Raw genomic sequence first — 12,172 nt, forward strand, 5'->3', positions numbered from 1 at the left:
TTTCTGATCAAAAACTGAACAGACTTATCACAAATAGCAAAATTCGTTTAAAAAATGAAAATTTTTAGTAGGAACAGGGGAAAAACAACGAACAACCGAGGTGGGGGAAAGGCAATTTTTAAATAAAAAAATTCGGTAATGGGTCTCGCCGCGATGACAAATGTATGTTTGATGTGAAAAGATGTGCGCCTTTAAAGAGGGTACTGTAGTTTGGTTTTTCTTCAGTTTTTTATCAAATTTCGAGAAAAAATTATCGGTTTCTCGAGTCCTCCTTAAAGGCGCATATTCTGTCAGATGTTGAACAAAATTGGTCGTTTTGAGACCTGGTACCGTAGGGAAAAATCGCCTAATTTTGTGGAATAGATTAATCAACAATTCAAAAAAAAAATCAACAAAAAATTAAATGCTTCCGTGGTTTCTACGCTTCGTGCGGCTCATCTTCCTCGGCAAGCGCATCCAGTTCTCCATAATTCTCCACCTTCATATCATTAATTCCGAGCTCGTCGTTCTGCTCGTAGGTCCGTGTGTAGAACTCTTTTGTCAGTCGTGGATCGTCCATTGGAGCCGTGAGACTCTGCACGTAGCTGCAGCCTGTCGGATCGTCGAGGATAATTGTAGCCGGGAGACGAAGAGCGATGATGTCGTCGAGCTTCTCCAGGAATGTGGTTACGGCGCTTTTTTCACCGGTTTGAGCCGAATCTCCCATGAAGAATGAGGATTGCTGCAAAATTTTATGGTGAATAATTTTTAGAGGTGGTGTATTCGAATTATTTTGAGTATTTATACACAACACCCTATGTTGGCTAGGTGGAAATGCATCCCACTTTTTATCATTAGAGCAAGTTTACATCTCCGGCGTGCAAATGTCAAATTTATTTGAAAATCCGTGTAAATTTCAAGCGTTTCAAGTAAAAATGTATGAAATTCCCGCCAACTTTTTATCAATCGAGCACATTTGCATAGTTATACGGTGCACGGTGATATTAAAAATTAAGAATACAAATTTTCTCCTCGATTATTAAACAATGGGAGGCATTTCATACGTTTTTACTTGAAATTCATGAAAGTTTCACGGATTTTCAAATAAATTCGGATAATGTGGCATTTACAGTCTAGAGATGTACATATGCTCTAATGAGAACGTTTTTTGAGAAAAAATTTCGATTTTGCTCCACAAAAAAAAAATCGAATTCTTCTTACAGCATCCAACTGCTCCTTCGTAGCCGTCAGCAATCCCTCAATAGTAGTAAACCGCCCACACAACGCATTTCCACCGACTTCCAGATCAATCTCAGGGATCGACAGAGCACATGTATCAGTTTTAAGAACATCTCTCGCCAAATCCAAATCCTTCTCCAACTTCACCGACATCCGGCACCCCTGATCACGAATCGCTCCACCTGATTTGACTTCATTCGACTTGTAGCCACATCGATCACAAGCCAATGACATAATGATGACAGTTTGGAAGAATGGAATGTCAGTCGGCTTCATCTTTACTTCAGTCGGACCGTGACAATTCGGGCAGTCTGTCGCAAAATGCAGAACTTCTTGTTTCGCGTCTTCATAGCTTTTGAACTCTGGAGCTGCTGCCGATGGCTCCACTTCCTCCTCCTCCTCATTATCATCTGCCAACGCCAACAGCTTTCTCTCGTCCAAATTTCGATGATAATGGGAAATAATGCAACGTGGATCGACGTGGCGAACGTCTGGATTCTGAATGTAGCAATTTCCAGTGGGATCACGGAGCCGCAACGTCCATGTTTCGCCGAGTTCCATACAGCTCGTGATTTTCTGCAAATAGGCATCGATTTGAGATGCTCCCTCCGGATCCAACAGCCTCCGTTTTTCTTGATCCTGACTAAGACCGCGATGAACACGTTCCAGAACTCCTTCGACTGTTGTCACTTCTGAAAAGTAAAAAAAGTTAAAAAAAAAAAAGGTTTTTTTCACTAATTTTTTTGATTTCAAACGAATACATTCTCATTGGAGCGCGCCGTGTCGATTTATGAGATTTTTCCAACAAGTTCAGCGCCAATTTCAGTTTTTCAAAGAGTTTTCTTTGGCTTTGTCGGTTTTTTATTTGATAAAATCCGACACAAACAAAGGAAACTCGTAGTTGAACCTAATAAATTGGCTTTTCACTTGTGAATTGCTTAATAATCTGCAAAATCTTGGCTTTTTCCTCAGTTTTCCTGAGAAAAAGCAAATTTGCGATGAATCTAAATTAAATAATCAACCTCCAGGCTGTGATTTGTGTGGAATTTCCAGCTGCAACTCGGGCACCTCAATTGACGCGTACTCGGACTTCACAAGCTGTCGTCTCAAGTCTTCTGGCTTCTGAACTCTGAGCACAATTAGAGTTCCATGCTCCTGCACAGCTTCTCCGCTTTGAATCTCGTTGTTCTTGTGTCCACAGTGCGGACACTCGAATGACATTAAAATCACAGCTCTGTAGTAGGGAATCGATGTGCACATGATGCGGGTTTCTCCCTAAAATTATTAATTTTCAGATGAAAAACTGAATTGGACGCCTACATCTTCTTCGCACACCGGGCAGACACTATCAACAACAATTGGAGCAGCCTCATAGTCATCTGCTGACAAGTTTCTGTAGATCTGAAAAATATTTAGGAAATTGTGCCGTAAATTCTAGCAAAAACACTTACATCTTGAGAATCCGCAGCCATTTTACTTTAAAAAATGAATTTGTTGATTAAAATCGAAAATTATCTGCTTTAAAGTATTAATTTTAGAGAGAAATCTGGAAAAAACTGGAAAAATCTGGAAAAGAAAAACAAAAAAAATTCAAGTCTGCAAAGTTGCGTGACGGTGTTTGCGGACAAACGCCTGCGCCTCTTCATTTCGCGTTGTGCCTCGCGGTTTTTAATTATAAAATTTTTTAATAATTAGAATTCAGTACACATTCTTGTAAAGCCTTCCTATCTTGTGTCACTGAAGCTTTTTCGCAAAAAAAGCGCTTCCAAAGTAGCAGAAGAAACTGAGAAAAATGAATAAAACATTAAATGTCTGCGCTAAAATCTGTATTTTATTTTTATTTCAAAAAACGAATAAAAATCTTGTGATGAAGTTTTATTGACGGAAAATCGAATGAATATTTCATTTTTATCAAATTCCAACAGTATCTTGTTGCTCGTAGTCGTAGTTTCGGGATTCCAGAGACAGAAGTGCTGGATTGCCGGGCTTTTGAGCATTTGTAACCGATTTTTCTTGTGGCGGCGCTTCTTTTTCAGTTTCTGTGTGTTTTGAGATCATTTCATGGCGAAGACAGCATGGAAGATGCACTTTCACAGCTTTAAACTTGATTTTTTGAAGTTTTTCAATCATTTTCAGCCCATTTTCAAGTCGTTCTTTCGAAATTCCGAGTTGCTCGGTGGTTTTTGCATTTTCCAGACATTCGATCAACTGATTTTCCTTTGCAAAATCCGTCTGTTTGATGAGCTAAAAATTAATTAAATAAAATATAAAACGCAATACTAAATTTCACCTGAAAACTGCCAGGTTTGCCACCATGAAAATGTTCCAGGTGGTGCTTTCCTTCATCTTCGGTGTGAAAATTCAAGTTCCGGCATCCAGAGCATCGAAACGGGCGGTATATTATATGAGTCTGGAGCATGTGGAACTCGTATGCCGCCCATGTTGACCAGGCCACGGAGCAGGTTTCGCAGACAGGCCTTGGAGCATTTTCGGGAATCGATTCCCCGTAGGAGTCTGGATTGAATTCGGGAACTGATGAAGTTGGGAGTTTTCCTGAAGGTTAAAAAAAATTAATTTCACAAATAATATTTATAAATAATCACGTTTTAATGCAGAAGCTGGCTGAACAACTCGGATGGTGCACTGGCGTTGAGGGGAGCTCTGAAAAAAGAAATCTATAAAAAATGGCAGTATTTCTCAGCTTATTTGCAACTCACGAGAGTGACTAGATAATCGTCATGGTCTTGGGCTCCTGATGTAGATGGCTCTGTCATTTCAACCTGAATTTTCTGTTTTTAATCTTTTTAAAGCATTATAAAGCTTTAAAAAAATTTAAAAAAAAAAGAGAAAATTCAATGATAAAACAGTGTGCAAAAATGAGAGACGGAGAGTATTTGGCGTCGGTTTCAGTGTTTGGTACGCAAACACCGACCCATTGCGTACTCTTCGAATTAAATTTTTTTTGCGAATTTTTAGATTTTTCAACGTTTTTGCGGTTAAAAACCTCTTTTCCTCATTGAAAACTTTTCAATTTTCAACTAAATGTTTTCCTTTTTCAGATGTCAGGCGAGGATGACTACAATTCAGACGATGAGGCTAACAAGAACCTATCTAAAAAGGAGCTTCAGGAGTTGAAGAGAAAACAGCAGAAAAGCAAAAAGAAGAAGGAATCGAAGAAGAGAGCAAAAGCCACGAAGCAAGCTGAAATAGAAACACGAGAGGAGCCGAAAAAAGAGGAGGAAAATGGTGACGATCTTGACGTGGAAATCGATTATATCGGTGAAACAATTGAAATTGAGCCGGATAACCCGCACGCTCAATACTTTTCCGCAATTTTTGATGCTTTTAAGGTAACATATCACTATTTGTTAATGTTTTTCCAATATATCGGCTTCCAGATCTCCACCGACTCAGAAGACGGCTTCTCCTACGGCCATCACGTTTCCAAAGGCGAGAAAAAGGATGATTTGGGAAAAGTCGGTCAGGCCGAGCGAATTATTCAAGAGGAGATGGAAGAACGTGCCAAAGAAAACACAGAGGAGAAGCTTTCGCGTAGAAAACTCCGAATTTCTCTTCAACCGAGTATTGCAAAGCTTAAAGAGACGACACTTCGAGCCGATGTTGTTGAATGGGCCGATGTGACTTCTCGTGATCCGTATCTCCTTGTCGCAATGAAATCTTATAGAAATTCAGTTCCAGTTCCACGCCATTGGAATGCAAAGCGTAAATATCTCGCCGGAAAGCGAGGATTCGAACGGCCACCATTTGAGTTGCCAGATTTTATTAAAAGAACCGGAATTCAGGATATGAGAGAAGCGCTGCTGGAAAAAGAAGAAAGCCAGAGCCTTAAATCAAAAATGAGAGAGCGGGCCCGCCCGAAGCTTGGAAAAATCGATATTGATTATCAAAAACTTCACGACGCGTTCTTCAAATGGCAAACCAAGCCGGCTATGACAAAAATGGGCGAGCTCTACTATGAAGGAAAAGAGATGGAGGCGATGATGAGAGACAAGAAGCCGGGTGAAATGTCGGATGAGCTTAGAATTGCACTGGGAATGCCCATCGGATCGAATGCGTTCAAGTTTCCACCGCCATGGTTGATTGCGATGCAACGTTACGGACCACCGCCCAGTTTTCCGCATATTAAGATTCCTGGATTGAATGCGCCGATTCCTGGTACGGTAAAATGTTCTGGATGTACTATTTTAGAGCAGAAATCTAAAAAACATTATGAAAAATTTTACATTTCAACATAAAATTACCAAAAACCTAGAAAATTGCCTGCTAAATTTCATTTTCAACGTAAAATTAACAAATCTGTGAATTTTTGCACCTGTACCGACCACAAGAACTGAGATCGTGGCGAGACCCGCTTTAAGCGCCAAATTTTTGCAAAATGATAAATAATTTTCTTTTGATAAAAAATTTTCTTCGCATAATTTAACACACAAATATTCATAAATTCTGCCAAAAAAAATTATTATGAAATTTTCAGATATTTTTTTCGCAAAAACATGTTATCCTGAAAGAAATTAAGACAAACTTGACAATTTTATGTTCAGTAAATACATTTTACGAAAAAAAAATGTCTGAAAATTCAGAAAAAATTTGGTTTTGGTTGAAAAAATTATGAAATCAAATTTAGAAAAATAAAAAATAACTTCTTTCACGATTTTCAAGCAAAAAATACGATACTGGGTCTCGACACGACAAATTAATGTTTAATGCGAGGTGCTATATTTTGATCAATTTTTCCAAATTTATCAATTAAAAACTCAAAAAAAAAACAAGTTTTGGTAAATTTTGGGAGATGCCACATTGAAAAGTTGGTTAAATTTTCAATTTTAACGGATTGTAGGTCATTTTTTGAGCCACCATAACTTTTTTTGAGGTTTTAAAAAAGTGTGCTTATGAAATTCGGTAGTTTAAACGATTTCGAGTCTAATAAAGCAATAAAAAATTTCGACTACAACTTTAAAGCCGTAAAAATGGAAAAAAAATTGAAATTTTCAGAGGGCTGCGCATTCGGCTATCACGCAGGAGGTTGGGGAAAACCACCAGTCGACGAGTACGGACATCCTCTGTACGGAGACGTGTTCGGATTGGCCGCTCCAGCTTTCGAGCCCGAAGACGAATCGCAAATCGAGCGGCGATATTGGGGAGAGATCGGATCCGACGAGAGCAGTGACGAGGAAGAGTCGGAGGAGGAAGAACATGCCGACGATGATGATGCTGATGTTGAAGGAGGATTCCAGACACCTGCACCGGTTGAGGGAATGATCACACCATCTGGAATGACGACTGGAATCACTGGAATCGAGACTCCTGACACGATTGAGCTCCGGAAAGGAAAAGAGAGCTCTGTGCTCGGAACAGACACTCCTGCGGCTGCCTATCATATCATTCCGGAGAAGAAGAACGAACGTATCGGTGGACAAATGATGGCATCCTCCCATACTTATGATCTTTCCAAGAAGCATGCGGTTCGTGACGATGGAGTTCAGATTTCGCTGGATCCTGAGTCTATTGATATGGATGAGCAAGGACTGGCGGCTCGGTACGAGGAGCAGCTCCGAAAGCAAAAGCATCGGGATGATGATGATGAGGATCGAGAGGATTTGACGGATATGGTGGCTGAGCACGCTGCCAAACAGAATGTTAGTGTGTCGAAAAAAAAAATTTCTTGAAAATTCAAAGAAACATTTGAAATTTGTTGGAATTTCCCTAATTTTACTGTAAAAGTACTCTAGTAGTACTGTAGGATTACTGTAAAATTACTTCAGCACGCGGTGCCAATCTGTCCCATTACAGTTTGATCTACAAAAAATGCGGGAATTTTTTGCCCAAAAAAAAAATGACGGCGGCACGTTTTTAACCATGCAAAATCAGTTGAGAACTCTGCGTCTCTACTCCCGCATTTTTCGGAGATCAAACCGAAAAGAGACATTCTGACACCAGTGTTCAGGAGTACTGTAGGTGTTTTGTAGTAGTAGTAAAACTTTAGGGGTACTGTAGGGATACTGTACTGTTTTTGTATTTTGAAAAAATAGTGGAGATACCGGGGTACTGTAGTTTTGAAAAAATATTTCTTTTTGAAACGATAATGGATGGGATTATGGACTTTAGGTATACTGTAGGAGTACTGTAATTTTGAAAAAAAGTGTTTTCTTTTCTTCGTTGTAGTATTGTAGGGATACTATATGAGTACTGTAAAAGTGAATATTGAAAAAATAGAAAAAAATATCGTCTCAAAAAATTAAATTTTCATTTTCAGAGAAAACGCAAAGTTCAAGATGACAAGAAGAACAAGACGTCATCATCCTCGTCGTCAGGATCCAGTGGCAAGAAGCATAAGGACTTCAAATTTTGAAAATCTGATTGTTTTAATTTATTATTTCTTTCTCTCTTTTTTTTTGTAATTTTTAAGCTTAAATTCCAATTTTTCTGTCACCCCAAATAATCGCCCCACAATTTCAATTAAATGTATTCTGTAATTGAGAGTTTTATACATTTTTGGAAAAGTTTTACTATAAGAATTTGAAAGTGCACAAAAATTGGAAAATAATTTTTTAAAAATAAAAAAAATAAATTTCAAAATGTTTCGGTTTCTCAAAAAATAAAAATTAAAAAAAGTCGAAAATCATAAGTAAATTTAGAAAATTAATTTTAAAAAAAACGTGTTTCGTTTTGCTTCCAGAAATAATCGAAAATAAAAAAAACTTTATTTTTTTAGAATTGCAAAAAGCGGGTCCCACCACGAAAATGTCAAGCTACAGTAACCCCATTTTCGTCGCGAGACCCAAAATTTCCAAAGTTAAAGGAACCTAGTCATGATTATACTTATTTCAAAGCTCTCAATGAGCTGAATTCAGATTTTGCAATATTTTTTTGAAATTTCGATGCGTTTCGTTGCGGGACTCAAAATTTGGAGAATTTCAAAAATTGGCAAAACATAGTCAGCTAAATTCAAATTTTGCAGTAATTTTTTTTCTAATTTTTCTAATGTACTTTCACTGAACAATTAATTAAAATTTCAGATTAAAAAAAATTAAAAAATCTGAAAAATTGGAAAATATAAAAAAAAGCAATTTTTTTTGAAATTCAAAAAATTTCTAAATTTTCCATCTACCAATTTTCAGAGATTGGAGCTGCTCAACAACAGAAGAATTCAATAGAGAAATGGATTTGGAGCAAATGAAGAAGACGAAAAATAAATAAATATGAAAAATAAATATTTTCTTTCTAACCAGGAGAAAAAAATGGGGAAAAAATTTATAAATCGAGTATTTATGACAGGAATGAATTAAAACAGAAATCACAGAAAGTTTAATTAAGCGAGAATTTTTCGCAGCAGAGTCGTGAAGATCCCACCATCAGTCCTTGAACAAGTCGCTATTATAGATGTCCTGCATTGAAGTGGCTGTGACACATCCAGCAAAAGTACGTTCAAGCTTCTGAAATAATTATTTTAAACTATGGATTTCAGATTGTCACAAACATCACGATCTGCAACTGACGCCGCGAGTTCCTTCAAATCCTGAGCCACTTGTGCAACATCTTGGTGTGGTGTGCTGGTGGGATCCGGAACTGAAATTAAAAATTTTCCTAATCTTTGAAAAAAAATTAGCAACTCACCATCATCTTGAACACCAGCTGGTCCTCTTTGGTTTCCTTCACAAGCAAGTTCCCGAAGTTTGGATCATTTTGAAAGACCCCGGCTTTATTTGCAAGCATCGTCGACAAGACGAATTGACGTAGGATGCTCGTCGCTACGTCCGCCGTCAGGTCACGCTGGCCGAACAGCGATCCGGCATTCTCCATCACCAAAACAAGCATGTGAGCTATGTCATCGTCAGGCAGCAACTCTTCGGGAAGTTTTTAAACCACAGCTGACGTCTTGAGAGGCGTAAAGTTGGGAGACCGTTTGGCGACTGGAATGAGGCGGGCATAGGCTTGAATTTCGGCCTGGGCTTGAAGGTTGACATCGTCCGTTTGCAGAGGATAGAGCTTTGCCACTAACTCTTTCCCTGTCCCTCCTGTGTTTCCATCTACAAATTGCCTTCCCATCGTTATTCCCATCGCTTTCCATGGCATCACATTTTTCCGTTTCGTGTACTCGAGGAGGTAACCAAATGCAGCTTTATCTGTAAAAAATGGAGTTAAAAAGTTATGCGTATTCTAGGATTACTGTAGGGTTACTGTAGTTAGAGTAAACTGATTTTTTTGGGTCTCGAAGAGAAAGTTAGTGTTCTGGGGGTACTGTAGTTATAACTTTAATTTTTGAATTTTAATAATTTTTTTGTTGTGATAATAATTTAAAAATTAAAGAAAATACCTTTCTCCTGATTCTTGCCAGCGGTCGTGCTTTCTGCGTTGGTTGGATGCTGTAAATTGTTTAAAACATTTAAAACATTGAAATTTTTGGCGGAAAATTCAAATTTTCAGATAACAATTCATTCGCAAAAAATTTAGATTATCGAGCTGAAATCGAATAAACTCATGAAATTGCAGAAATTGGCTCTCACCACGAAACTGCTAAGCTACAGTAACCCTATTTTCGTGGCGAGACCCAAAACTTGCAGAATTTTTAAAAATTGGAAAAACCTAGTCATGATTATATTTATTTGAAAGCTCTCAATGAGGTGAATTCAGATTTTTTAGTAATTTATTTTTAATTTCGTCGCTTTTCGTGGTGGGACCCAAATTTTGGAGAATTTTAAAATTGTCAAAACCTAGTCATGATTATACTTATTCGAAAGCTCTCAATGAGGTGAATTCAGATTTTTTAGTAATTTATTTTTAATTTTGTCGCTTTTCGTGGCGGGACTCAAGTTTATTCGAAAATTCCAATTTGCTGACAAAAATTTTTTGCCGATAAATTTAAATTTTCAGCGGAAAATTTTAATTTTCGAGCTGAATTTGAATAAACTTTTTCAAAAATCGGCTCCCACCAAGAAAATGCTAAATGCTACAGTAACCTCATTTTCGTGGCGATGCCCGAAATTTGGAGAATTTTAAAAATTGGCAAAACCTAGTCATGATTATACTTATTCGAAAGCTCCCAATGAGCTGAATTCAGATTTTTTAGGAATTTTTTTGTAATTTCGTCACTTTTCGTGGCGGGACCCGATTTTTGGAAAATTTTAAAAATTGACCAAACCTAGTCATGATTATACTTATTCGAAAGCTCCCAATGAGCTGAATTCAGATTTTTTAGGAATTTTTTTGTAATTTCGTCACTTTTCGTGGCGGGACCCAAATTTATTCGAAAATTCAAATTTTCGGATAACAATTTTTAGCAGAAAAATTTAAATTTTTGAGTTGAATTCGTATAAACTCATGAAATTGCAAAAATTGCCTCCTACCACGAAAATGCTGAACTGTAACCCCTTTTTCGTAGCAGGACCCAAAATTTCCACAGTTAGTGGAACATAGTCGTGATGTATACTTATTTAAAAGCTCTCAATGAGCTGAATTCAGAATTTTAAAAAATTCTAGTTAATTTCGTCACTTTTTCGTGGCGGGACCCCAATTTATTCAAAAATACATCGACCCGAGCCAAACGTTTTATTTTCACTGGTTTTCACCAAATTTATCAGAATTTTTTGCAACAACTGAAGATTATGTTAATTTTTCACATAAAAGGTTGGTGAAAAACAGAGAAAATAAAGCTGTGCAGCCAAGAGTAGTATTTATTTTAGAAATAGTTCCAGGAAACTCTGGCTTTTTAAGCCGTAACTGCTGAAACTTTAGTTATATCTGTTAAATTCAGAAAACTCACCATCGTGAAAAAAAAAAGTCGACGGAAAAATCCGGATGAAACTCTTTTATAAAAGAGGAATGAAATAATTTGCTCAACGTGTCAAAATTTTTTTTTAATTTTAAGGAAATTTAATTTAAGGAATCGTGAACTTTTTTCAAGAGAGTAAATATCTCACGGTACGTCGTTTTTTGTCTTTTATTAAATTTTTATGGTTAGCTCCTGTTGAACAATTGTTTTTCAGGTTCCACAAAAGAAGAGGAAGACGATTTTGATTTCTATATCGTCATTACTTATATATAAAAAAATATCGTACGTCTGTCTCCTTTGTAGTTTGTAGTCTGTGACGTCACATATATTTTAGAAAAAATTGGCTTTTTGTCTTTTGATGTGATATTGCTTTGGGGTTAGTGGCGGGATATGGTCGGGGTACTGTAGTACTGTAGAGGTACTGTAGGAGTACGGTAGGATTACTGTAGTTTTGGAAAAATTTTAGTTTTTTTTCAGTTTTTTGTTCAAAATTTTTTCAAAATATAATTTTATTCTAATTTTTTATGAGCCAAGCGTTTTATTTTCACTGTGTTTCACCAAATTTATCAGCACGTGTTCCGACTGGCGTACTCGAAGTTAATATCAATTTCTAAAATTTCTAAGCTTCTCTCTGCATATGGAACGCTCTTTTCCAGTTTGCCGGAAGCTTTCGAGCAACATTATTTTGTTATAACTAAGTTTTCAGCAGTTACAACTTAAAAAGCCAGAGTTTCCTGGAACTATTTCTAAATTTCTCGAACATAAATCCCTCTCGAAGTTGTTCAAATCATATGAAAGTTTTTCAGGTCATTTCTGAAAGATTTTGTCGAGTGTTTTTTTTTTCACATTCTCGAGTTTCTGGACATTATAACGATTTTTGATCTTTTGAATAAATTCAAGAGATTTCAGAAAATTTTAGAACGTTCCACAAACTTTGTGAATTTCCTAGAAGATCTTTATTTTTTTCAGACGGTTCTTGATTATTCTGAAATTTTCTTAAATTATCCAGATGGTTCTAGGACATTCTCAAATTTTCTCGGATTTTCCAGAATAATTCCGAATATTTGAATTCCCGCCAAACATTTTCTCAGAAAACTTGAATTCCGGCAAAAAAATTTCTTGAAAAATTTAAATTCTCGCCATTATTTTAAAGAAAATTTGAAT

At 36.8% G+C, this 12,172-nt stretch overlaps 3 protein-coding genes and 1 pseudogene across 6 annotated transcripts; 1 reads left to right on the top strand and 3 right to left on the bottom strand.

The window, feature by feature from the left end:
• Positions 1-50: 50 nt before the first annotated feature.
• On the bottom strand, positions 51-2,759 carry W03F9.1 (the record flags this gene model as incomplete). Of its 2 annotated transcripts, NM_070737.5 has the most annotated exons (5): positions 51-721; positions 1,201-1,910; positions 2,241-2,493; positions 2,539-2,619; positions 2,670-2,759. In NM_070737.5, 5 exons carry the CDS (start codon positions 2,688-2,690, stop codon positions 419-421), a joined length of 1,368 nt encoding a protein of 455 aa, NP_503138.1. The 2 variants fall into 2 exon arrangements, with proteins under 2 accessions (NP_503138.1, NP_001300211.1); NM_001313282.3 differs by lacking the exons at positions 1,201-1,910; positions 2,241-2,493; positions 2,539-2,619; positions 2,670-2,759 and having other exon boundaries at positions 419-706.
• Positions 2,760-3,040: 281 nt separating this feature from the next.
• W03F9.2 (C2H2-type domain-containing protein) lies at positions 3,041-4,075 on the bottom strand. Of its 2 annotated transcripts, none has more exons than NM_070738.4 (4): positions 3,936-4,075; positions 3,822-3,879; positions 3,509-3,771; positions 3,041-3,462 (listed from the first exon to the last, which is right to left on the bottom strand). In NM_070738.4, exons 1-4 carry the CDS (start codon positions 3,990-3,992, stop codon positions 3,130-3,132), a joined length of 711 nt encoding a protein of 236 aa, NP_503139.1. In that variant the 5' UTR covers positions 3,993-4,075; the 3' UTR covers positions 3,041-3,129. The 2 variants fall into 2 exon arrangements, 1 of the variants encoding a protein (NP_503139.1); NR_132471.1 differs by having other exon boundaries at positions 3,130-3,462; positions 3,822-3,893; positions 3,936-3,992.
• A 202-nt stretch (positions 4,076-4,277) lies between these two features.
• On the top strand, positions 4,278-7,712 carry sftb-2 (PSP proline-rich domain-containing protein; the record flags this gene model as incomplete). Its single annotated transcript, NM_001383267.2, has 4 exons — positions 4,278-4,568; positions 4,617-5,394; positions 6,232-6,875; positions 7,493-7,712. 4 exons carry the CDS (start codon positions 4,278-4,280, stop codon positions 7,586-7,588), a joined length of 1,809 nt encoding a protein of 602 aa, NP_001370858.1. The 3' UTR covers positions 7,589-7,712.
• Positions 7,713-8,490: 778 nt separating this feature from the next.
• W03F9.3 lies at positions 8,491-11,034 on the bottom strand (annotated as a pseudogene). The gene is made up of 5 exons: positions 11,000-11,034; positions 9,554-9,602; positions 8,854-9,362; positions 8,717-8,805; positions 8,491-8,672 (listed from the first exon to the last, which is right to left on the bottom strand). Coding segments are annotated over exons 1-5 (864 nt in total).
• Between the last annotated feature and the right edge of the window lie 1,138 nt (positions 11,035-12,172).

The sequence above is a fragment of the Caenorhabditis elegans genome, chromosome V, assembly GCF_000002985.6.
Source record: "Caenorhabditis elegans chromosome V".
NCBI classification, from domain to species: Eukaryota; Metazoa; Nematoda; class Chromadorea; order Rhabditida; family Rhabditidae; genus Caenorhabditis; species Caenorhabditis elegans.